At 42.4% G+C, this 27,508-nt stretch overlaps 1 protein-coding gene across 9 annotated transcripts in view; it reads right to left on the bottom strand.

The window, feature by feature from the left end:
* The window catches only part of ENAH (ENAH actin regulator), a 1,657,477-nt gene that overhangs the window by 195,546 nt on the left and 1,434,423 nt on the right, over window positions 1–27,508 (bottom strand). For 6 of the 9 annotated variants that reach the window (XM_044059827.1, XM_044059830.1, XM_044059831.1 and 3 more), the window contains one exon: window positions 20,080–20,871. The exons of the other annotated variants lie outside the window; for them this stretch is intronic. In XM_044059827.1, the coding sequence (XP_043915762.1) occupies window positions 20,080–20,871 (792 nt within the window). The remainder of the gene's footprint in view (window positions 1–20,079; window positions 20,872–27,508) is intronic. 9 annotated transcript variants of the gene reach the window in all.

Genomic DNA, 27,508 nt, shown 5'->3' with positions numbered 1-27,508 from the left:
GAGCTCCAAGCTGAACAGAATATGGGAAGCCGTGTACATTTTCTTCCCAAATCAGTCCAGTGAGCTGCTTTCCTTATTACTGGAGGAATGCTGGAAGCAGGAATCAGTTCAAACTCTTTAAATGAATACCATACCGCTCAAATCACTTGGAGCAAGAAATCTGGACAAAGCCTAAAATAACTGGGGGGGACAAAGGCCCAAAAATAAGGACAAACTTTAAATTTTGCTCTTACAAACTTAAAAAGTTGCAAGAACAACAGACTTTGTGTTACCATGCATTTTCTGAAAGATACGAAGTCTGAAACTTAAATGGATATCATTGAGTGACTTCAGTCCTGAATGATTTGCCAGAAAACCACAAATTATATAAGCAAAGGCCAGAAATGTGGCAAAAATCTGGACAGCTGAGAAGTATGATGAATACATAAACCATACTGCTGGTTCACCACAGGGTTTTTGTAAATTAAATTGAGAGTCTTGAACCCCACAAAACTTAGCAGGCTTGCTAGGGGCAGGTTACGGGTGTTCAGTTCCTTAAAGGATGCCATAGGTTTAGTGGCATCCAGACTCAGTAAATCAAATCACTTTTTCTGGCTGACCAATACTTTTTGGCTTCACATTTAAAGTGGTATTGCATCCTATCACGACTATTTTCAAATAAGCTTTCCTCTGTGGGTGAAGTACAGTTTATATTATCAGCATACTTGACAAACTCACGGGGTGCAGTTCAAGTCTTCCTCTCACTCTCTGAGTATTCATAATTCTTCTATGATGAAGGTTCTCCATTTTGTTTGGCAGACAGAATTCCAGACACAGAGGGTTGATCTGCCCTTGACTGCAGGCTCCACAGGACCTGAAGGAACCAGTAAATTCAAACACCACCTACGAATGACGGAGATAAAGCAGGGACCTGCTTGAGGACCAGTTAGCTGCAAGGTGATGGGGGAGACACCTTACCTTTGAGTCCTTTTAAGGGGGCTGCCACTTGAAAGCTAAGTACGGGATTCCCAGACCTTCACGCTCTTAATGACTAGAGCAATGGACACATCTTTTGCCCCTTCTAAGATTACAAAAAGTGTTGCTGTCAGAGGCAAGAGAAGTGGGACATCCAGGTCTCTTGGATCTGTGGAGTGTGCCTTGATCTGTAGGCATGATGATCTCCAAGGGAGACAAAGGCTGCAGGCTGTAAAATCACCTCAGTAGTACCTGTGTGCTTGAACTTGAGCCATCACATTAGCCAGGTCTCCGACTGCTTTCTCCTTGGATCACTTTTCTATTTGATTCTTAGGGGACATTGCAGGTCACAGAAGAAGTGAAAGATGCCATTGTGGTAAAAGTCACAATTTTAAGTCTCTTCCAATCTAAACAGTTTTGCAGAAAACTCTCCTTTCTGCCAAGAGTTATTTTGCATAAACCCTTGTCAGGTACTACAACTCTCAGCATTGTGCTCTGGGCCTAAACAGAAAACACACAGACTACCAATCTCTGTGTATGATCAGTCCGCTATAAGAACACTTGTCTTCTTCCTTTGGAGCGGACGTGGCCTAAAATATTTTATCGGGCATCTGATCCATCAAACCTAGACAGATTCAACAACACGTAGCCAAATAAAATAAGTAGTAAGAAAAAATATCCTTAAAGAATTACTTATCTGAGCTCCAAAGCAGGTCAAATACCATCAGACTATGGAAGCATACAAATGATATATATATGCTGTAAGCTACATAAAGAAATATATAAAAAAAGCTTTACAGAGGGAATATCCTGACATTCCTGGGGCAAGACTGCCAGGCCTGGAAGAAGAGGGCATAGTTACATTTTCCTGTATACACACACAGTGGACACAAAATAAAAACAGATTATTAGGAGAAAAAAAAAACATCTTGTTAATCTCAGCTCATGGGGTAGTCATGAGCATGCAATCTGGGAAACAAAGACAGCACTACCTAGGAACCTGGCATTCAGATGGTTTTTAGTACGTCAGTAACAAGATGAGAGAAGAAATGAATCAGCAGCCTCAGAGACAGGACACAGCAGTGTTTCTCCCACTGAAAGTGAAACACTATAACTGAATATGTCTTCTAAAATAAATGTGAAAATCAACACTTGGGGCTAGATCTACGCAACAGAGGAATGAAAGTCTGCATGTGACCCAGGCAACTTGGGACTGTCTAATGATCTGGCCACCATGAAAAGCAAACGGAGGGTGAGCATGAGCAGTTGATACTAGCTTGCCCATACTGGAGAAGGGGCAGATATAGACTTACTGCTGCATTTACCCATCAGAATCTGGGATGAATGTACAAATGGAAACAGCAACTGAGTCATGATGACAGAGTTAAGATGACTTATCCAGCTTCAGGAATGTATAGTAGTATACAAGTTGAAGGGACCCGGACTCTAGATCAAGTCTATTGGCTGCAGGAGTGGACTGTGAGTTGCAGCTTACAGGAAACCTAGACATTTGATTGGAAGATGCCCTCACATATCAATCTCTTGCCCAGACAGGAACAAATGTACTGACTAGGTCATTGGAGGACTGACCGTTGGCAACTTGACAAGCAGATAAAAGGCATATAAAAAAAACCTGGCAAAGATGGCAATACATACTAGTGAATAAGTGTTCAATTCCCTACATTATTTTAAACAGCAAATTACAAAGAGGAAAATGTGGTACATGATGAATGCAATGCCTCATCAACAGAGGCAACCAAAGTAGAATTGGAGAACAGTTACCAACCACCCTTAGAAGACTGCTCCACACAATGGCAGGTTACCATTCTCAGACAGAGTTTCTATAGCACTAGATGCCTTAGTAAAGTTCTATACTAAGAATCAATGCACCATCCCATAAGATATTTCCTCCTGTATTTAACAGCATACAATCTGTCTGTTAAAGGGAAAAAAAATAATCACGGACTGGAAAGCATCATGGAGAAGTCTGCATCAAATGAACATGCAGTTACCCTTAAAGTAACACCTGGATTTTTATGCTACATTCACTTACTGAACTTGAGGGACTTGCTACCTTCAGTTTTAAGGTAATATGCTGATTGTTCATTTGGTATCTTTTACTTTCAGTTAACTAGTTTAAGTTTGTATATTGTGTCCATGTGGTGGACAATTTGTTTTTTGTTTGTTTATTGCTTCAGTTAAATACCAGCATTTAAGAAATTTGATGCAAAAAAAATTTGCACTTGCTAGACTGCAACATGCAATAAGTCACCAAATTTAGACAGCATTGAATACATTAATGCCAAAACATACAAAGGAAGCATACAGTCAATCTTGTATCCGTGAAAGAATAGTACTTGTTAATCAAATTATTCATGTTTGTCCTTAGACGGCCAAGCAATGCAAGTGCTCACATGGGAAGCTTAACTGTAGTCTGTTTTCTGCCTGAGCAGAAGTTTTAAATCAATAGCATTCAGACATACAGGGTGGTGTTCTACCCATACCTCATCAGTAGACACCTGTGCTTTTCCTACTACCTCAGTATAGCCAACTCACTCAGACTGGCCTCTATGCATCATGGATTTTTAAGGTCATAAACATCCATGACTCATCCCAAAAGGAAATAATTTCTCTGAAAACGGGTCTTACTGGCCAAAGTTATACAGCTCACAGTATGACAGTGTAGAATTAACTGTCTCTATGCCAAAAAATGGTAATCAGTGACTGCCATGTAGGCAAGGCTACACAGATTTTCACAATGTATTTTTACTTTCCAATTCAAGGGAGAAACAACATGGAATGTACTTTTCATTGTTTGGCCCATCAGTTTTTATCTTTACATTACCAATGACACCAAATCAGTACACTGGAATCATTCTTGAGTAGAAGTCCTGTCACACCTCAACTTGAAAATATCATCAGACTTCTAAAAAAAAATATGCAACAGATGCGCCAGCATTTATTATTGCAGTAAGACAAAAACTTCCTCCACCTGTAACCAGGTACCTTGCAAATGGAGTAAACAGCTACTACCAAAAGTCATTTAGGGTCCAAACTAAAACCTTTACCTGCTTGGAAAATGCAAGGAAATGCTGAAAACAAAATTAGGTTCATTAAAGCAAGGTAATGAAAGCATGTGTACTAATCTGAATGTTTTCATGTCCTTGCAAATTTTGATAAAAACAAGGTGGTGTGAATCACTCTCCTGCTTTGTCTGAGAACAGTTTAGTAGCAGAAAAATGGAAGCACCATCCACAGACAGAAAATCACCAATGTAATGTGTATCCATTAGTATAAATTGAGACATTTAATCCTAATCACGTGGCCTGGCCAGAAATGAGACGTACATTTAAAAACAGCAACCGATAAAAAGCTCATAACCATACTATTTGCAGGAGGAAAACAAAGCAATGACAAATGTAATGTGCCATTCCACTGAGCTTTACAGTGTAATCTCTTCATGTGCAAAAGGCTGCTTACAAAATAATATTCTTCAAAGTTGGTGCCAATGATAAGCACGTATATGTCAACTATATTTCTATCGCTTCTCTACATAAGCAAGTTAAACTTCTATTCAGACTTTTTGAATCTCTTGCTGAAAGTAAAACATTCTTCTTTACAGACTGTGCCCAGAATTACATACAAATTCCCAGGTGAGGCAAATCCCATTTCCACAAAGTGCAGTGGCATAACTATGTCCTTCCTTCCTTTCAACCAATGCATCTTAGCAAATCATGTTCTAGCAATTCTCTTTAATCACTGTATCAATGCAGCCCTCCAATCCAAACAGTACCTTCAAAAATTCCTCATCCCAACATATAAAATCCCACATTTCTTCCCAAACTTCTATCGGCTTAGGTGCATTTTTAAGCAGCCAATTCTCTCATCTATACAAACCACTAGAATAGCGTAACAAAAACTTCAAGTAGTATTGTTTTCAATAAAGATGCCTGACATACTCCAGAAGTCAAAGGTACATTATTTTAATCTCATACTGTTGACATGTTTTTTTTTGTCTTTATCTAGATCATAACCAAATTCTCTATCTAGGTACCTTCTACTCATTCCAACTGCATTTTCAGCCCTTCCTACTGGAATGTCAAATTACTTACTGAGAGAAATAAACATGATCTATGCAACATCACCATCAACTATTTTCAATGAGCCTTCAGTCTCTTTCAAACAAGTGTGAAATAAACTACCACCAGACACACTCATCTAAATCATCTCCAAGTGCTCTCTAACTTAAATCATTTTCAGTTTGCCTGACAGTGTCAAAAAAAAAGCAAAAATACATATAAACTTTGAACTACAGCCAACTGTAATGACACTTTAAACTTTTCACTCTGACCATGCAAACAGAACAGCAACCACCAGGTGGCAGTACATTGCAATACATTTTCCTGTAGTAGCTGGTTCAGAAAACAGCTTTTACAGTATCACTGCTAATCATTAGCGGACCGGAGTTCCGCTGTGGCGACCCCTAACCGGGAAAAGCCGAAAGACACAACTACTACTTAAATGACAAATTGTGTAGAGAGCTGTTTATCGGTCGTGTTTTCCTTTCAAGGTTCACAGAACAGCCTTAGGTGAGAGAATACAATGAAGGAAGGAGAAAGAAAAGACTATGTATTTTAACAGCAGTCTGAAGCAGGCAACAACAACAAACTTGCTGACTGAGCTCTCTGATTATCAGTGCTGGATAATGATCAGATGTTACTGGTAAGTCAGAAAAGAGAGACTGCTAGTTTAATGCAAACCAACATATTTTAAGCTCTGCAGGCTTTCTCTGGTGTAGGAAGAAATGTCTATGTTATAACTCTAAGGTCTTTATTTCACGGATTCACTTTCAAAACCTGCTTTGGCAGTTTAGATATGTGAAAAGCAAGTGCGTATGCTGGCAAACAGCAGGCAGAAGCAGGTGGGGTTACCACGTGTCCCACTTTGTGAGGGACAGTCCCTCTTTGGGCGGTTGTGTCCTGACCAAAAATATTAAAAATGGTGAATGCCCTGAGATTGTAGGACATAATTATATGCCATATGTAATGTAATAGTTGCATAAAATAGTTATTTCTGTATCTAAAATACCTACATGTTACAAGAAACAGGATAAGCAACTAAACTGCTACAAGAATAAGCTTTTATTTAGGCAAAAAAGGAAAGGTCTATCCTTTGTACTGCCCGTGGGTTTGTGTCGGCCTGTAAAATCTGATGTGTCCCGAAAATGTCCCACTATGGCCATTTGAAAAGGTGGCAACCCTAAGTAGGGAACAAGTGCTGGATGGGATGCCAGTCCATCACAGAACAGTAACACACTCTCAGGCACAAATACCTAGGAGCAAATCTGATCAACTAGCTAGCTACTCAGATATCTTTGGAAAATGTCAGGAAACAAGTTCCCCAGTGAAAAGGCAAATGGCCAGAGAGAAGACATTAAAATGTCATACAGAAAGCACGCCAACCAGTAAATTAAACAGGCAGCCAAGCTCTGCATGCTTGCAATGTTAACTGCTATACCAACTTGCTGCCTTTATTCAATGTACTGCAAATATCCCTTTTCACAGGTCACTGAGAAGTCAGGCTTAGTTTTTTTTTTTTTCAGGTTTACAGAAGAAATATCCATTACCATCACACAGCATTAAGGTGTAAGTGTTCCTTAATTAACAGATTTCTTACTGGGATTACTGACACCAATATAACATTGTAGATAGCAAATCAAGTGAAAAGCATTACTTGCAGACCTCACTTTGTTTTTAAGAGAATGCACAAATTCACTTTCTACTCTTAGCTATTTAAAGAGAATGGAAATACATAAATTTATATTTGCTTAAGGACCCTGATTTTGAGGGTTCTCAAAACATTTTTGTTAAAATGAAATTCGGAAATTAATCTGTACTTTGTAAGTATAATTTTCGATCATTATCATAATTTCATAATATTTGCAAGATGTACACACACACGTTGCCTTTATATAGTCAAATGCTAAAATGAGGGCTTCACATAACATTGTGTCAAAAAAGCTCAAACAATGAAGTGGAGGCATATCTCATGGAAAGGGACTATTGTGCAGGATCATAGTGCAGTGGGGACTGGGGTCTTGGTCCTTTCCCCACTGTGGGGGGGATCTCAAAGTTGGTATATATAACTAGCATGGGGGATACAGGGGCCTGCTTGCTCCCCTGCAAAAAATCAGGCACTTTCCCCTCATTTTTATTTTTTTTTGCTTTTGATGTTAGTTTGTTCGAGCTGTTGTGACTCGATACTGTCCTAATCACTTATTTGAATGTGCGACAATATAATGTTATATAGGCTCCCTACAATCTACTGAGAGGTCAACTTCCCAGTGAAAAAAAGCTGTTCTAGCTGATTGCAATTACTGGCTTTTTTCAGTACAAGATCACAGTACAGCGGGATTGGGGAATTTATCCTTTCCCCTTCCCCACCATACTGTAATCTCAGAGTTGGTATGCACAATTAGTAGGGGGTGTGGGATATATTTTGTTTTTCTTCAAATCTTTGTGATTCAAACATTTTTAAGTCTATGACACACACAAAGGTTTGATAATTCAATGGTCTGTTAGAGTCCCTATCGTAAATATATATATATATATATATATATATATATATATATATATATATATATATATATATATATATATATATACACATACATACATACATATACACATACACACACCCCCTCAACCCCTTTTTGCACATGGGGTTGGGGTGTCACTTCCACAGTGACAGCCATCTCGAGCCAAGGTTTACACTGCCAGGTAGCTAGCCCTGCCACGGTACTTCATTTGCACCACTCACTCGTGTACACACACACACACACACACACACACACACACACACACACACACACACACACACACACACACACACCTACTGCCAATTTAGTGTACAATCCACCTACTGCATGTGTCTGGAATCTGGGAGGAAACCGGAGAACCCAGAGGATAACCATGTGACCACAAGGAGGACATGTACACTCTGCAAAGACGACACCCCAGCAGAGAATCTAACTGGAGAACCTCTTGCTCTGAAGTGACAATGTTAACCGCTGCACCACTGTGGCCACCCACACATGCATATATATTAAATTTCATTAAAACAGACTCTAGCTACAAAAAGTACAGTTGTGTATACTTGCCATAAATGTAGATGTTCGAGTGTATTCACTGTTGCAGTCATCACGTTTGGGTTATCTGCTTGCAGTAGCCCTCAGTCAGCCTGATTAACAAAGTCTTGGGTCCTGAGTCAGTTGCTGTCTCATCTTCCATGACGTCAGGTAGTCAGGGGTATAAAGCATGCAGCTGACACCATTACATCAGTTTTTCTTGCCCCAAATGTCAGGTGCCCCCATAATGGGAAGCAATTATATATAGAAGGTTACACCTCCAACAAAAAAGCAAATACACCAAAAAGCTTTAAACATAGTAAGCAAGAATAGAGGTATAGCCATTAGAAGTCAGGGGGTTGGAGGGAGGGTAACTAGGACTGCAACAGTGAATACACTTGAACATCTACATTCATAGATTTGTGTTTCACTGTTGCAGTCATCACATTTGGGTAGATTCCCAAAGCTAAGCATGGGAGGAGGAAATTAGATAGCATTAGGACCAGCTATAATGCCCTGCAACACTACAGTGGCAAAACCAGCTCTGGATGTAGAGAAAATTGGCAAATGGTAATGCTTGGTGAAGTATGTACAGAACTCCAGGTAGCAGCTTCTAGGATGTCCCTGGTAGGGACACCTCTGAGAAAGGCTGTAGAGGTAGATGCAGCCCAGGTTGAATGTGGTCTAATCCCCTGTGGGGAAGGTTTTCCATGGTGCTTACACAGCAAAAATTAATGCAATGGCCTATCCATTTAGAAATGGTTTGCTTTGAAATGGCCTTCCCCACTGCCCCTGCAGCAAATGCAACCAGCAGTTGTTCAGATTTTCTGAGAGATTTAGTCCTGTCCAAATAAAATCTAAGTTGTCTGTGCACATCTAAAGAGTGCAGAATTCGCTCCCCTTTGTTCTGTGGATTAGAAAAGAAGGATGGCAAATTAATGGACTGATTAAGGGCCACACTGGATACCACTTTGGGCATGAAGGAGGGATTGGTCCTGATGGACACCCTATCCACATGAAAAATGATAAAAGGCTCCACTGCCATGAGGGCCTGTAATTCAGACACCCTTCTAGCTGAAGTGATGGCTAAAAGGAAAGCCGTCTTCCAAGAAAGGAATTTCAACTCTGCATTTGCAGCTGGCCCAAAAGGAGGTAGAGTGAGTTTTGCCATACAAAGTTAAGGTCCCAGGCTGGAGTAGGGGCTCTCCTGGGTGGTTTTAAGTTTTTGGCCCTCTGAGGAACTGCTTCAGCAGTTGATGAGAAAAGAGGGGTGGTTCTGTGTTGTAATAACCTGAAATGGCTGAGGCCTGAATTTTGATGGAGGAAAAGGAAAGGCCCTTGTGCAGCATCTCAGTTAACTCATTACAGCCAAGTAATGTCTCCAGGCATTTCTGCAGTTACCGCCTACTGTGCCACTAGGCGTCAAATATTGCCTGTTCATATTTGCATTAATAATTCTAAAACCATGCTACATACAAGGTGTCAGAATATTTTATCTTGAAGCATACATGATGGCAAACACAACTGTATTGATATATGACCTCTGTCTATTAGTATTTGTTAGAATTGTAAGGTGATAACTTCATTTTTTAAAGGCTGAAGCCACACCCACTTGGAGTTAAAGGTGCACACTTAAAAGAGCTCTACTGGAGGGAATGAGTTAAGTATTGAAGAATCTGAGGTAAATTGGGCGCTGCTGTGCCCATCCTCTGAGTGGTTCCAGGAACAGAAGCTTTTCCATTTTGCAGCATAGGAATTTCTAGTACTAGGCCTCCTTGCTTCCAGAATGGCATCCAACACTTGCTTACTGAGGGATGGTAACGGAGAGATCAGGTAATTAGCCAGGCTGCCAGGTTCAGGGTTTGAAGCTGCGGGTGCCGAATCTGGCCCTCCTGCTGTGACAGCAGGACAGGGGTCTGAGGCAGGCGCCATCAGTGACACTGTGCAAAAAGGGGTGCCAGTGTTGGCGTGGCCAGTCTGGTGCAATCAGTATCGTCCTTGATTTGTCCTGTTTGATCTTTAGCAGTACCTTGGAGAGGAGAGGCAGAAGGGAAAGGCATAAACTGATAGGTTTTTCCAGGTGAAGGATAGGGCATCCACTTTCCAAGCTTGTTTGTGGGAAGTCCTTGTTCAGACTTTTTTCAACTGGTAGTTCTGGGGGTAGGCAAACAGTTCTATATTGGGACTCCCCCATTTGTTTCTCAACATGTTGAATATCGTTGGTTCCAGTTTCCACTTGTGTGTGTCCATGAGATTTCTGCTTAGGTCATCTGCCAGTGTGTTCAGCTTTCCTGGCAGGAATTCAGCCTGAAGGTGCACTTGGTAGCTCAAGGCTGTGTTCCGCAGAGCCGTGGCTAGTCTGCAGAGGGGGTATGAGTGGGTTCACCCCTACTTGTTTACGCACCACATAACATTGTTGTTGTCCATCTTTACCATTAATTGTCCTGGAAGGATGTGGTCCTTGAAGGCTGTCAGAACATTCTGTACAGCTAACATTTCTTTCAGACTGATGTGCAGGTGCATTTGATTTGGGTTCCATTTCCCCTGAATGCACTTCCCTGCCAAGTGAGCCCCCCCATGCATAGTCTGATGAGTCTGTTAGGTTTGGGCGGCAGGGGGTAGAGTGAATGTCAGTCCCTTATTTTGGTGACAGGCGTTTGCCCACCAAAGGAACTCTATCTGTAGACAAGGAATGATCGGAATCATTGCTTCTAGATCCTGAGAATGTTGACACCATAGGCTTTTTAGATACCATTGTAGTTTCCTCACATGCAGTCTTGCATATGGAATTAGTAGAATGCAGTAGGCCATGAACCCCAGGACTTGCAGTATTTTCCTTGCAGATAGCTGGGTCTTTGTGGCCAGTAGTTTGAAGTAGGCTGTCAAATGAACTTGTTTTTCTGGCGTGAGAAAAGCTATCTGGGAAGTTGTGTTCAAGCTTGCTCCCAGGAATACAATTTGTTGGCAGGGTACAAGATGTGATTTATTTTCGTTTATAGTGTACTCCAGAGAAGTTAGCAATTTCTGTACAAACGCCAGATGATTCAATAGTATGTCCTGGTTTTCTGCCTGAATTGGACAATCGTCCAGGTATGGATATATCTGGATATTTCTTTGCCTGCAAAATGCAATGACTGGAGCTAGGCACTTTGTGAATGCCCTGGGTGCAGTAGATAAGCCAAAGGACAGTGCAGACAACTGATAGTGCATGTAGCCTGCTTTGAAGCATAAGTATCTTCTGCAGGATTCCCTTATTGGGATGTGCAGGTAGGCTTTCTTTAAATCCAGTGTTGCCAACCAGATATCTTTGCCTAGCATGGGAAGCAGCTAGTGAAGAGTTAGCATCTTGAATTTTGGAAACACCAAAAATGTGTTTAGGATAGAGAGGTCCAGTATAGGACGCCAGGGGTTGTCTATTCTGGGCACCAGGAAAAGTCTTGAGTAGAAAGCTTGTCCCCGTTCCTCTTCTGGAACAGGCTGAATAGCCCTGATGCTTAAGAGAGCGAGAATTTGCTTTTGAGCCTCTGCCCACTGATTTGGAGGTAGGACTGGCCAGCCGTTTGGGGTTGGTAAGGAGTGAAAGTGGAATCTGTATCCTTGGGAAACTATATTTAAAACCCATTTGTCCTGGGTAATGAGATCCCAATTTTTTGCCTGCCGGGTAATCTTTCCCCCTAAGGGAACAGTCAGTTGTGCAGGGCTTGGAAGATTTAAAGTTAAGTCATTGAGTCAGTTTACCATAGGTGTGAGTCTTACTACTCCCTGCTTTGGAAGTGGGAGCCCCCCACTGCTTAGGTCTGTGAGTACCTTGGGACTGAAGCCTGGGTGTTCTACTGGTTCTGGGTTTGGACTGAGAAAGCCTGGAAGAGGCAAGAAAGGACCAATTTTTAGAGGGCCAATGCCTACTAAACCTGGGAGGGCTGTACTTGCAGGAAATCTTTAACAGTTTGCAAAGATTTAGCTTTTTCCTCCATCTTTTTAAGTACTACTACTGCTTTGTTGCCAAACAGGTGGTCTTGGTTTAAGGGAGCATCCATCAACTTAGCTTTAACATGATCTGGCAAAGATTGCTCCTTAAGCCAAGCATGCCTTCTAAGAGCAGACCCAGTGACAGCAGCCCTGCAAGATGCCTCTAGTGAATCAAAACCACATTGCAAAGTATGTTTTCCAGCTTGTTCAGCAGAATGCATTAAATCATGTAATTGTTATTTTCAGCACAGTCAGGAATCAGCATCATTTTCTGTTTAAGCAATCCAATAATATGTTGCCAATACTTTAACATAAGAAACTGGCAGTTTAAGGCCCTAATGGCCAAGGTTGCATAAGTGTATACCTTCTTACCCCATCTATTCAGCGCCCTGAAATCTCTATCCGAGGGGGTAGGATTTTTGGCAGTAGTAGCCTTAATTCCGTGGGTCCCTGTGAGATGGTCTCAGGATCCGCAGGAGGATTTTTAAAAAGGAACTGTAATATCCATCAGGTTTTCTGGGAGCAGGAGGTAGAGAGTCAGGGGCCAAGCTAGATTCCGAAAATGCATCAACAATGTCCAGTACAGGGGGGATAGCTAAAGACCTGTGTTGGGGCAGGAGTAAAAAATCCCTAAGCCTCTTTTTAGAGTCAGAGTAATCCTGGCTTTCCCAGCGAAAATGCTCCCTAAGAGTATGCAAGGTTTCACCAAAAGAGAAATCCTCTGGGGGGAAAGCAGAGGGAATAGAGTCCTTTGCATCAGAATCCTCACAGGTAGATAAGGGTAAATCCTGGTCATCAGAGGAAACAGAAACTTCAGAATCAGGATCAGAAGAATCATAAGCAAACTCAGTCCTAGGTCTCTTACAGGGAGAAGGTTGGCTTCCCCTGATTAAAGTAATAAGGTCTTCAGCCATTCTTATAATTTGTTTTTTAGGCATAGAGGCCTGACCATGTGGTCTGAGCATCGGTTTTCTAGGCATGGATCGAGTTTTAGGCCTTGAAGAAGAAGATGGCATCAGTTTAATATGCAAGTCAGTAGGCCTGAATACACCCTGAGAAGCTGGTGGGTCTATCTAAGGTAGAGACATCCACAGTTGAAGCATCTTGCAGCATACCGGACTCCAAATGGGTCTCAGTAGAGGCCTGCAAATCTGAAGTAGTGGGCATCAGGAGCTGCAAAAGAGCCTCACTGAATATCGGCGAACTGGCGACTAGCTTAGGAGAAGCGCCGTCGGCAGCTTTGGACCTATGTGGTTTGTCTCTGTCTTTATCTTTGCATTTTTTTGGAATGTCGGTAGTCGGGTGGCTTACCGAAGCCATATCTGGATAATTGAACAGAGTACCAAAATGTAAATATATTGACGACTAGTTCATTGTTTAAATAAGGCACAAAACCGACAGTGAGGTACGTCGTGGTCAGGACCTAGGCAAGGAATACAGTACGAATGAAAATCTTTATGAGGTATTTGCTTTCCACAAGAAATACAATTATTGACTTTTACTGACATTGGTTTAGAGCAAGAAAAAATTTCCCCAGTGGGGTACTTAGCTTACTTGAAGACTTCGGTTCTGAAACTCGAAAATGAAAATTTCAGTTGCTTCTGATTCGGGCACCACACGGCAAGAATGACTGATGTAATGGCATCGGCTGCATGCTTTATACCCCTGACTACCTGACATGGAAGATGAGACAGCAACCGATGCAGGACCCAAGACTTTGTTAATCAGGCCGACTGAGGGCTACTGCAAGCAAATAACCCAAATGTGATGACTGCAACAGTGAAACATGAAGAACATCACTCAAAGCAAACAGTAATAGTAATAATAAATATAAGAAGAAATACAGGTTGTCATAATAGTATTCTGGCCTAAAATGCCACATTTCATGAAAATCCTGTAGTTTCCAGTACTTAAGTCCAAATGTATTCTTCTTGGATTTTCCTGTAAAAATGGAAAATCAGTATCCTTGATTTTAAAATAGTTCATACGTACCTCTGAAATATTTGATCTTATTCCTGAGCAATTTACCATTTTAAGGTAATTTTAGCACACTGAGTTTTATTTTGGTTGGGTGCATTCTCCTTTTATTGTAAAGTTTATTTACAGTTAAATTCCACCACGGTCTTTTTTTCTACACATACCATTGTTTTTGTGGAAAAGTAGAATATGAGCTTCTCTGCAATAGTTACGCCACTCATACAGATTTTGGGCACATGGGCAGTATTTGCTTAACAGCCATCAATGAATGCAAGACTGCTGGACCTTTGCATGTCTTCAAAAGCACACAGAATAGCCTTGGAGAAGTCTCTAAAGATGGACTGGTTGTTAGTTGACCTATAAATGGATTATATAGTAAATAACTCAGTGTGATGGCTTCATTTGACCAGCGAGGTTATGACAGTGGATGAGGATCAGACAGGGGCTGTGTTTGTAAGGATACGATCAAGTATGTTGAAGCTTCTGTTTGGGGAGGGTACTATTTGATCAAGGGGGTTGCAATTATAAAGTCAGGGAAGCACTAGAGACACAACTGCAGAGATGTGGATGTGCTAATTTAGGGAAGGGTGGACCTAGTTCCACAAAATTTGGATACCTGGATTTATGGAAGGAGACTCAACTCTATTAAAATATGTTTGGTGATTTGTAGGCGTCAAATGAGGTTCTGTACTTAGCTAGGAAGTGGTATGAGATTTTTCTTTACTGATATTAGTGTATCAAGGAGCTAAAAGCCATTGTCCAAGTCAATTATTCTAAAGGTGATTCTCTTTTTGGGTGGAGGGGACAGAGAGGGCACACCACCTCCAAGATCATTAGTGCCATCTGCACTTGCAGGCCTAAACAAGTGGTAGGCAGAGAAGCCAGGTAAGGAGAAGTGTTGTTACAGTTCTAGAACCAGACTAAAAACACAGATGTCCACATCCTACAGCATTTGGAAGGCTTTGAGGGCATTTTCTTCTATAGACTCCTAGTGATGAGCAGCACTACATTGATATTTGACAGACGGGAATTTATATTACTAGGTTAGCAGCCTGAATAGACTGACATTGCTAGTAAGGCACTACAGTGGGGAGGGTATAGAAGTCTCAGCCAATAAAAGAACATTTTTATGAGAGAGGTGCAGGCCATCCCTAGCAAAACTGGAAAGACAGTCTTCTATTCCCCCTCCAGGTCAACACATATTGCATCACTCAAAGGAGGGAATCAATGTTGTTGGTGTCTCTTTCGGCTTTTCCGGGTTAGGGGTCGCCACAGCGGAACTCCGGTCCGCGGAGGGAACCAATAACTTAGCCAATTATTGAAGTCTATCAGCTTTTGCTTCTATATTATGTTATTTTCAGTGAAGGTACAATAACCCCCCCCCCCCCAAGACTAGTTCCTTTCCAACCTTAAAGACACATTCAGAGAGCTCCATGGTGTCCTTCACACAGTCTAAACGGGGCAATTCAAGTTATTTACACCCACAGGGACAATTACGATAACATATTTGTACCTGGGTAAAAGAGACTTGAGTACCTTAGTCCTATGATGGATTATGCCACCTGACAGGCATCTGTTACCCTTAGTCATGTGAATGGTGCACTGGTCTACCAAATTATGGACTTGCCTACAATAAGCACATTGCCATGCTGAGTGGACTGCACTTGTTGCCTGAAAGGCTTGGCCAGTCCACTCTGGTGACTCTTCTCTGTGGAAGTAGCTATATCTAGTATGACACTATACCAGCATGTAAGTGGCTGCAAATATGCAGATGTACCCCACTGGAACAAGTGCAATACAAACCCAGAAATAAACCCATATGGTGGAAAAGAATTTTAACCAAAAGTAAGAGCACGTCCCAGAATGTTAGAGCCCTTGTCACTGAAACAAAACTCAACAGCTTAATAAAATCCACAAAAGCCAAGTCTGAAGCTAAAATAGCTACCTAAGCTAAAGACAACCAGAAAGTATTTTTAGTTATGTTCGTAACCTCAAAACCAAAACATATCAACGCACTGATCTGATAGTAAATTATGTTAATACCTACACCGAGGATGAAGATACAGTGAATCTACTGGCCCATAAATTTAGCTCTACCTTTACCTCTCTCTCCTCTGTCTGTCCCTCAAGATATAACTGAAATTGGTCAGCCTTCGGCTATCACACATGACCAAGTCCTAAATGTGCTATCAAAAGTTAAAAATACTGCAGCGATGTGCCCTGACAACATCCCAGAATGCAAATTAAATAACTAAGCATTATTTAGTCACACCCCTAACAATGATGTTCAATCTCAGCCTCCACACAGGTTTTGTACCAAGGGAATGGAAAACAGCTACTGTCATTCCCTAGCATAAGGGAACACCATCCACACCCCCCATGCAACTGCAGACCCATAAGTCTGACCAGCCTAATTTGTAAAGCCATGGAAAGACTTATGAAGCTAATCAATCAGGACATAGGAACCTCCAAACATTGGACCCATCTCAGGTTGGATTCATTCAGGGCAGGTCATGCTTAGTCAATCTGGGGGATTTTTTTGAAAAGGTCACCAAAGTAATGGATGAAGGGAAAACTGTACATACCTTGACCTGGCCAAAGTTTTTGACAATTTCCCACTCAGGCATAGTAGGAAAGTTAAACTGGGAATAACCCCCTATGTAACCCATTGGATTGACAACTGGCTTTTAGACAGAATGCAGGAAATCAAAATAGGAGATGCTACCTCCACAACAAAGAGACCAGTCACCAGTGGAGCCCCCCAGGATTCTATGCTGGGACCTCTCTTGTTTGCCATCTACTTTTCTGAAGTAAAACAAAATACCAAGGGGCTCTGGCTGACCAAGTATGCAGATGCATGCTAGGAGCAGTTACCGAATCCCCAAATGATATGGCCATCCTGCATGAAGCTTAGTCTCAAATAACTGGTGCCAAAATCAGACTGAAACTAAATGCCAAAAATGCATTGCTGGACCCTTTGGGAAGTCATCTATCTCAGAGAATTACTGCACTGACAATACATTCCTAAGTGTTGACCCAGTTCAAGATTTGAGAACTTACATGGACAATGACCTAACTTTTGTCCAACATGTGTCCATTGTAAGAAAGTCCTTCTATATTGCATAGGTTATAAACAAAGGGACTGTGTCTAGATCTGGGGATGTCATTGTTCCCCTTTACTCAGCCTTCATTAGGCCCTCCTTAGGCATATATCTATCTAGACACATGCAATAACTAAATGGATACAAGTCTTAAAGATCATGTCTAAAGGGGCGAAATGACATTCAGTTTTTGCATTAAAAAGTGTTGTCTTGCATCTTTATGCATGCAAACACTTATTTATGCAAAAACTAAAGGCCGTGTCACTTCTGTTTACAAATGTACTTTAAAAATTATTTCTGAATGCAGAAGTCTAAAGTAACAGCCGTGTTTATGGCATTAATATTAGTGAGCATCATAATACTTTGGGTTCCAGCTCTAAGGTGGATTAGCATGGGTAAGTAATTGTGAATTAAGTTATGTAACTGCCAAATAGTTAATTTAACAGTTTGGCAATTACATAATTTAATACACAATTACTTACCCACCATAAGCAGGGTTGGAACTCAAACTGATGCATCTTCCTCCTTCCTGCCCACAAATATTAATGCCAGCTATATATGTTTAGACTTCCACGTTCAGAAGCAATTATTAAAATAATTTTATTTGTAAACTGGAGTGAATGACCTTCAGTTTTTGCATAAAAAACATAGGTTGCTTCACTCCTTTAGAAATGATCTTTAAAAATGTCCTACATGACCTAGGTCAAAACCCTGTCACAACACTCTGTGTTCCACAGACTGCTAAGAGGTGACCTGAGTCTGGCATATATGGCATCCTCCGACCCATTACTGATGGATTTACTGCACATCAGTAAGTCAACTGACATCAGAAATGCTCTGTCTAGGGATCCAAACCTCTTCTGCAACAAAGGAATAGTTTGGAGGGAGAGATGCATCTTGCAGAGGATACTACTGTTCAGAAACAGACTCCCCATACACATAAGGCAAAGCTCAGTCCTGCCCATATTCAAGTGCAACTTGGATCTGTGGATGGGAAACTGAAAATTTACCCCAGGAGTGCCCCCTGTACTACTAATGGACAGAAGCAGTTACTAAATGCTTTATCCCATACGTTGGTCCCCTCAAATTATCTATGGTATGATCCCAGTTATTCTTATTAGGAGTAATATACAATTATTGACCATGAGATGGGTAAGGCCAATCTCTAAACAAATGGGATAGGTTAATTTAAGCACAAAAAGAGGAAACTGGCTAGGCTTAAAATGGCCCACAAGGGCAACTAACCTAGTACTTACCTATTAAGGAAAAATGCAACAACACAGATGCTTTTTCAGGGAAGAGTACTGCAGACTATTTGAATAAAAGGCCAGGATAATCTAGGACTACAATCACTTCTCAATGAAAGAGGTTGCACCATTCTGTTGTCTTGATGGTACACATGCTAACAACAAAAGCTTGGAGAATGCCAGGTTCCTGACTCATGCAAATAAAAGATGCACATCTGTAATCTGTGGTCCAGTTGTATCCTTTCTAAAACGTGTCTCTGTCCATCCCCATTGCTGGCAAAGTAAAAGGCATGGAAGAAGAAGATGATGGACAGCTGCCATAGCTGCATGGATTTGCGATTGTCACTTCATGGTGTAACCTACGGTACTGCCAGCACTATGTTATGAGCGAAGGATGACATAAGGGGTGGTCATTGTGGCATCCCCACCTCAGGCTCAAGGACGATGCTTCCTCCACACCCACCCATATGCCTTAGTCTGGCCAGCATTCACAGCCCTGACCTTTTACTATGACTGCAAAAGTGCCCTCCACCAGACATTGCAACCTCAGCAGTACTCTTCCTCCTCCACAAAGACAGTTTAGCAGGTAAAGCCTTGTCATTCTTTTCTTCCCTGTCCCACCATTTCCAACAGATTGTGGCATCACTAAACGACCTCTAAGTCACCCAGATTGTAGCAGGGGCTTTATCCAACAATCCAGCTGGCTGGACTTTCTTTCTCCCTGAGACTCCGCTGTGAATGCAGTCTGCTCAGCTGCTTCTCCTGGTTATTAAAGCAAACACCAGCAAAGAAAGTGTCACGATAAATTTCTTCTATAGTTTGGACAATAATGTTCTCTCCATATACGGAAAACAAAGGCTTTAGTACAAGAAAACTCCACCCTAGTATTGTCCAGTTTCTTCTGTATGTTTAAAGAAAACACCAAATGAGAAAGGAGATGATATGCCCAAGATCTGAAAGTCTTTGGGATTACTCACTGCAAAATTTAATGTCTATCCCCTTTTCATGTTTCAGCACCTCGCTCATCCAAAGAAAGACCTCAGAGCTATTTGATCTGATGGGGTCAAAATCTAGCCAGCACACGACGCAATGGAAACATATCAAAAATCTAAGTATTATAAGCCTGTGTTATAAAATGCAGAAAGGGGAAATTACAACCATATAGAGATGGTAGTCTACACATAAAGTGCTCTTTTCAGAAAGGTAAATCAGGAAGACTAGGGGAGCTATGAGAAAAGTACTTCAAAATGCAGCCTATCATCTTAGAATCTTTCATACAATGAGTGCCTGAAATTGCAGCTTTGAAGTCTAACTATATACATTTTTTTAACAAAGGTGGAAAAACAATACAGTCTTGTCAGTTTCACACATACATTTATCAGCAGAGTACCTTTCCACTCAGCACAAAATCAAAGTACAGCTCCATGGATGAAATAGCTAATTTAGAAGGGAAAAACACAATCCCACTGCAATCATTTCAATTTACAACAAAATACATTTTTGAAATAAGTATTATTCACTTCAAGTCAGTCAAGCAAATCAAAAGCAATAAACGTTGCATTAAGGTTTACTTTTTAAGAAAAACAGATGATTACCTTACATATCAAATACATTTCATTACTGCGGACATAACAATCTAATTATACATGACTGTTCTGAGTGCGTTCCCATTAGTTTATTAGTAGCAGAAAGAGGAAGGGCTTACCCTGCTGGGACGGAGGTTCAGTCAGCTGAGAAGCTGCTGCATGTGAGGCTGAATCAGGAGCAGAGGAATCCCCGAGCACAAAGTTTAGACAGCTTTCAGCAGAGGGAGCTGCAGACGGAGAAGGAAGAACAGGAGGTAGGCATGATGGAGTAGAAGTAGTAGGAGTGCTTGGAGGAGGAGGAGTAGCTTGACAGCTAGAGAAGGAGAGTGGTGGAAGTGGAGGAGGTAATGGTGGTGGCGCTGGAGTAGATGGAGAAAGAACTGGCTGAGCTGGAAATTCAGAAGGTCCATCTGGTGCTGTTGGTGATGATGGTACATGAGACAGTGGACTAACAGCAGAGATTGGAAGTACAGGCCGGGGGCCTGTAGCCTTGGCTGGAGGACTGCTTATCATTACAGGAGGAGAGGGTGGCAAAGGAGCAAAGTTTTGTGTAGACCAAACAACATTTTTTGCAACTGGAGGCAATGATTGAGGCGCAGTCACAGGGGAAGGTGGGCCAGAGCCTTTAGAAGGACGAGGCACAGTAGCATAATGTGGCAGGACAGGGTGGAAGGCTGAGCCCAAGGATGTGGCAAAACGTGATGCTGAGTGTCTCAATGGTGGTGTGGGTGGGGCAGAACCAGTAGCAGCAGAAGAGCCTGATGATGAAGGATCAGCAGAAGATTCAGCAGTGAAGGATGAAATCGGACTTGAAATGGCTTTAGCATACGATGGAGGAGGTGCTGAAGGAGGCTGGCAACTGGAGTACTCAGGAGGTTGAGTGCTGTACACAGAGCTGTCAAAAGATGAAGCTGGATACAAGATGAAAGCAGAAGCAGTAGTAGCAGCAGCAGCAGCGTCAGTAAAGATACAAATGGAGGAAAAAAAAAAAGGAGAGAAAAGGGAGCACATGAAGCACCAAACCTCATATTTAAATCAGATCTTTCAATGAAAAGTACAGTTAGTATTAAGAATTAGGCATACATGAAACTGTTCAAAATCTGCCATATAAAACTGCTTTTGCTATAACGGACCATTTTTTTAGCCAACTACACTTACTATGCATGCATTTGATTTCATCAAGTCGGCTAATCAACATTTTAACATACTACATTTTCCCATGATATTTAACAAAAGCACTTTCCATAGGGGATTCCTGCCACTAGACATAGCCCCTTCAAAAATTTGGAGCCAAGCACATCTTGAAACTGAAATGACTGCTTTCAGCCAATCTTCTCTAATGTATAGCAAAGGTTCAGTGATGCACATATGGTCAGAAACTATTTTAAAGCACTAGTCAACAAACAATATGATCCATTTTAAATAGCAAGTTTCTTGACTGCAGTCTGACAACATATACCCCTTCTACTTGGATGAAGTCACAGAGGGGAAAAAGCAGTGTTTACGGAATGCTGGCTCTTGCTACGATTTTTATACAAATACGAAAAAAGAGTTAAGTACTTACCATAACTTGGCATTTATGTTATCTTATGTCATTACTCCTCACAGAAGAGTCTTGGATCCAAGCCGGCAACTTAGCACAGACAGATCCAAGGCTCAAGCTCCTCCCTCTCCCATAATCCCCTGCTGCCCTCTAACCCTCACATTGAGTTTGCTAACAAAGCTAGAAAAGCTAATTATCAAAATTAGAAAGGAGAAATAAGTCCTAACCACAACTCCCCAACTTCCTCAGAAAATCTAACAAGGGGGGGGGGGGTGGCAGGAGGGAAATGTGAGGAATAATGACACAGGACAACACAGATGCCAAGTTATGGTAAGTACACAACTCTATCTGATGTTATCCATGTCATTATTCCTCACAGAAGGATCAGAGTCCCCAGCTACAATCTACCCAGAGGGGCCTCAAGGAAGGGTATGTCAAAGCACTGTTCAACAAAAGGAAGCCCTCTTCCTGGAAACCAAATCTAGTTTGTAATGAAATCTAAAGGTATGAGGATTAGACCAACTGGCAGCAGCACAAATGTCATCAGGAGAGAGGTTGGCCATGAATGCTGAGGAAGTAGGCACGGGCCTAAAAGAATGAGCCCTGATTCTACCCGGAACCTCATGATGCCTGTTGCCATAAACTGTGGAAATGCAGCCAGAGATCCATTTAGAAATAGTCACCTTAAAGACAGGGAAGCCACTTCTGTTCAGGGAAAAAGCCACAAAGAGCTGATCTGACTTGTGAAACCCTTTGGTCCTATGTAGACAAAAACTAATTTCCTGTGTACGTCCAAGGTATGTAGAATGTATTCTCTTTTGTTGGAATAATTCGGAAAGAACACTGGCAAATGAATACATTGGTTCAGACTGGATTCACAGGCAACCTTGGGCAAAAAGGAGGGATTCATCCTAAGAGATACTCTGTCCATGTGAAAGATCATGTATGGAGGAGCAATGGAAAGAACTTGCAATTCAGAAACTCTCCTAGCCAAACTTATGGCAACCAGGAAGGTAGTTTTCCATGACAAGAACTTGAAATTGCATGAAATGGCAGGTTCAAAGAAACTCTTAGTCAGAGACTGCAGTACTAAGGTTAAGTCCCAAGTAGGCAAGGAATCCTGAATGGCATGTCTTAGAAGGAAAACACCCTTCATGAATGCTTTACAAAGTCTGGAAGAGAAAGTAGGCTCACTGTTTTCATGACAATTAGAAATCACTGCCTACTGGAGCTGCTTAATAGTAGATAAACTTGTCCCTGCCTGGAAAAGTGAGAACAAGAACAAAAGGATATCTAAAACAGAGGCAGAAAAAGGATCCAGATTCCTGCTTAGCCCAGACAGAAAACCTCCTCCATTTACTACTATAAACCTTTCTAGTGGAGGGTTTCAGGGAGGCAAGGATAATATGCACGATGAGGGACGCCAGCCTAGACTGCTTCAAGATCACCAGAACTGGAGAAATCAAGTGGTTAGATGAAGGGTCTGAAGAGAGGAAGCCCCAAGGAATGGGAGATCAGATCCTGAAGAGGATCCAGTACCCAGGGAGGATATTTTAGATGTGACCTGATGAAGGGGAAACACAGCTGACGAGGCCAGAGGCAATGAGGATCATGGATGTCCTCAGGCATTGCGCTTTCTGCAAAACCTTGGGAATAAAAGGGACAGGAGGATACGAGTAAAGGAGACCCAGAGGCAAATCAGGGCCTAGAGCATTCCGGTGACTCCCCGGGCAGGGGATCAGGGTGAAGTACATGGTGCATTTCTGGTTGGCTGGGGAGGCAAAGAGTTCACAGCACAGTTGACCCCAGTGGTCAAAACTCTGCTTCACCACCATGGGATTGAGGGACCACTCATGAGGACTCGAGATGGATCTGCTGAGTTTGTCGGCCAACACGCTGGAGTCCCCAGGTACATGCAGTGCAAGAAGAAAATGCCTGGAGCATATCACCCATTCCCACACTCTCATGGCCTCTCTGCACAATGGGTAAAGATAGTGTTCCCCTCTATTTGCTGACATACCAGACCACTACCATGTTGTCCGCCTGAACTTCAATCGTCCCTAAGGGGGGGGGACCAGTCCTGAAAGGCTTGCAACATTAGTAGGACTGTTCTCATCTCTACGATGTTTATGTGCAATTTGGTCTCTACAGGGGAAAATGTGCCTTGGAGAGTTCTCCCCAGGAAATGCCCCCCACCCCAACAGGGAAGCATCCGTGGTCACTGTAGCCTTGGACAGGGGGAGAAAGAAGGGCCTGCTTAGGATGAGATCCTGAGATTGAAGCCACCAAAGAAGGTGCTGTCTGCACACAGGCTCACTTTTATGGACATGGACAAGGGTTGAGACAGAGAGGACTACTGGACTTGCCAGGGTCCACTGTAAAACCGGCATGTAATACCTTTCTAGGGGAACAAGCTGAATGACCATGGATCCTTGGGTCCAAAAAATCAAATGGACCAGGGGATGCGAAAGATCTAAGATTTGCCTGACCTGCTCCCGGATCAACTGAACTTTGCATAGAGGCAATGCTGCAATCTCTGAAGCGGACTTTAGTTGGACTCCTATGAACTCCAACTGCTGTGTGGGGACCAGATTCAATTTTGAAAGACTGACAGTAATCCCCAACTGACTGAAAAGGAGATCATCATAGGTTCATCGGTTTGCAACCCACCTAGTGATATTGGGGTTGATGCCTAGTTTGGTGAGTTTATCAAAAATTCCTGAGTGGGGAATGGTATCAAAGGCCTTGGCCAGATCGAGGATGTATGAACTGTCTTGCCCTCATCCACAGCTCTGGTGACTGACTCAAAGAAGTCAACCAGGCTGAGCAGACATGATCTACCTTTCACAAAACCAAATTGCGTGGGGTCTAGAGTTTGGAGATTCTCTGTATCCTTGTTAATTAGGTCCATGATGATGTGCTCCACAGCCTTACATATCAGACTCATCAGGCTAATGGGGAGATAATTCCCAGGGTCTGTAGTCGCTCCCCCTTTATGGAGACGGCTGGCTGTAGCAGTGTGCCATTTGGTAGGGACAAAGCCTGAGGTGAGGCTGTGATTGAACAGGGCACAAAGATGTGGTACCAGTTAACTTTGTAGTTCATATAGAACACATCCAGGGATATTGTCGAGTCCCATGGAAGCTGTATTCTTGGCCTTCGACAATGCAGCTTTATCCTGTGCTGCAGTAAGTCTGGGTGCCTGGCATTCCGCCGGTATTGTGACTGGTCCTTGGGGGTGGGGTAAAGTTGGCACTGAATCTGTCGGCCAGTATGCTGGCAATATCTGTTGGCTCAGTATAAGAGGTACCATTGTACAGTAACTCAGAGCAAACCTAGGTATTCCCGTGGAGATTCCTGCTATAACTATAGAAGGGTTGGTGGTGGTTTTTAGTGTGTGCCGCAATTCTGCCTTCAATGCTGGCTTTAGAGGTTTTGATGTGGGATCTCAACTTTTTGTTGAGGCTAATAAGGGTTTTTTTCCAGTCTTGGGACTTCACCTTTTTCTGCACAGTTTCTTCCTTCTGTTATAGAGTTTGTTAATGGCAGGGGACCACCAGATTGGCTTCCTTTTTTTGAAGGGGAGCATCTTGGTTCTGTTGGGTATGGCTAGTTCCATGCATTTACGTACATGTTTATACAGTGCATTGGTGTATGATTCGGCAGTCATGCATCTATTTTCCATTGATATGGGTGCCATGAAGTTAGCCACCTCTGTTTTTAGGAGCCAAAAGTCAGCTTTGGAGAAGTTTTTCACGGTGGTTACCTTTGCGGGGTGGGGGTGGGGGGTTGTGTATTTCCATGGTGATTAGTTTTTGATCAGCCCTAACCAGGTAGGATTTGACTAATGGTGCAGAACAATAGTTGCCCATGTTAGTAATAACCAGGTCAAGGATGTTGCTTCCTCTAGTGGGAGTAAGATGAGTAAGGTGATCCAAAGCATCGGAATTGATGACGTCCAGGAAACGTTGAGCCAGTGTATTGGTGTACGAGTAGTTTTCCCAGCTGATGGAGGGGTAATTGAAGTCACCTAGTATGACAGTGTTGGGCTGGACCCTAACAGTTTCCAGGGTGCTTAGGGACGTGGAGTGAGAGCCTTGGGACATGGTTGGGGACTTATAGCAGGCTACGACCTGAATCGCCATCTTACTCAATATTAGTTGTACCTGAAGTATCTCAGATACGTTGTGCTGGGCTACTAGTCTAGAGGTGTGCATATCCTTTATGAATATGGAGACACCACCGCCTTTGGCGCTTCGGTCCATGTTCTGAGCCCAGTGTGGAATGAGTTGCAGCCTTTTAGCACAGGGGTGCTTTCTGCTTCTTTTAACCAGGTCTCTGTTACAGCACAAATCTCAATGTTCTCCATTTTGAGGAGTGCTTTGAGCAAGTGCATCTTGAGATTTAGACTTCTAGCATTGTGCAGCAAGACCCTCAGATTAAAGTGGTAATTTGGTCTTTGGAACATCGCCTAAAAAAAAAAGCACTACAGGGTTGGCAAGAGCCTTAGCCAGTATCTGGAAACCCAGGGGTGACAGATGCAAGCCATCTCTGCCAAAGCATCGGGGTCCGTCAGTCATGTCATCCCAAGCAGACAGATACTGGATCCCCTTAGAATGACACCAGAAACTTAGCCAATTGAAGTCAATTATTTTCTGCTTGTACTGCGGTATCATTCTGGGAGACAGTAGAATGCTGCTCAGGGTTAGGGTCATACCTGCCTGGGCCACATAATCCGAGAGCTCCTCAGTGTCTCTCCTCATGTAGGCCAGGGAGGCGAGTCTCCGGTCATTCACACCCACATGGACAATGACAAAGTTATACCTGTACTTGTTGTGGAGTGACTTAAGTGTGTGTTAAGTGTCGGACTCTGACACCTGACAGACAGCCGACTGTTACCTTCTCCTTATTCAACCAAGTGAATGGGACATCAGTGTGCCTCACTATCGAGTCACCTATTATTAGTGTATTAGGCAAGCTGTTTTGCCTTAGGGGCTTAGGTTGAGGGGCACACTGCGTGGGTAAGCTGTGCATCTTGTGCTGTGTTGTGGTGGTCAAGTGCATTTCTGCCTTGGAGGTCTCTGCTGTTTGGGTAGATTTCTATTGAGAGCCTCCATGAAGTTGGGTGTGCGGTTTGTGTTTTATGTGAGAGCTGTGATGGTGGGTGTTCTGGAGGGTTATGGGGTGCAGGTGTTGACCTTCTCCTCTTGACCAGCTATTGCGGTCTTGGCTTGAGAGTGCATGGCTTCCAATTTGGATATATAAGTGCATCTCTCACAAGTCTGAGTGTTGGAGGTAAGAGGAGGGGGTTGTCTGTGTACATGAGGCAGCTGCTACACTGCCTGAGAATGCCCAAGTTCACCAGGTTAATAGGAGAAAGGACAGGGAACTGACCTTTAGACATGTCAGGAGGGATGGTCATTATTACCAAGTACTGGGGCTGTTTCCTTTCTCATATATAGATATATATATATATATATATATATATATATATATATATATATAACTTTTACAAGAAAAATGCCAGTCAAAGTGTCTTGAGAGTCTGTACAGAGCACTGCCAAACACTTGAGGGGAAACTAATAACATAGGCCCTGAAAATTTAATGATGAAGTATTTAGGCAGATATTCTGAAGTTAGGAAGAAATCGAGCAGTACTTGCTGAAAAATAAAGAATTAGCTTGGCAAGAATGATGAAAAGAGGGGAGTCGCATGAATGGCTACTACATGTCTACTACTAATGTTGGTCTCACAGCTTCGCTCTGTTGGGATACAATACTCCTTTGCTTCTTCTCTCACCAGAAGCAAAATGTTAGCAGCAATCCCAAGAAGAGAAACAGGCCAGGCCTGTTTGGTAATCCACAGTCTTGTCCCAGATGATGCAAGGGTCTGCAGGTTTGTAACCTTTTTCCTGGTAGATGCCTCGAATAGCAACCAGACCAATGAAGTACATTAAGTACAGACACTCACTCTCCAACCAGAGAGAGTCAAGAATCAATGCACTC

The sequence above is a fragment of the Protopterus annectens genome, chromosome 1.part2 (genome assembly GCF_019279795.1).
Source record: "Protopterus annectens isolate FY-2018-M chromosome 1.part2, PAN1.0, whole genome shotgun sequence".
NCBI classification, from domain to species: domain Eukaryota; kingdom Metazoa; phylum Chordata; order Ceratodontiformes; family Protopteridae; genus Protopterus; species Protopterus annectens.
Note: the sequence above shows the minus strand (reverse complement) of the source record. Positions and strands in the feature narration are given on the sequence as shown.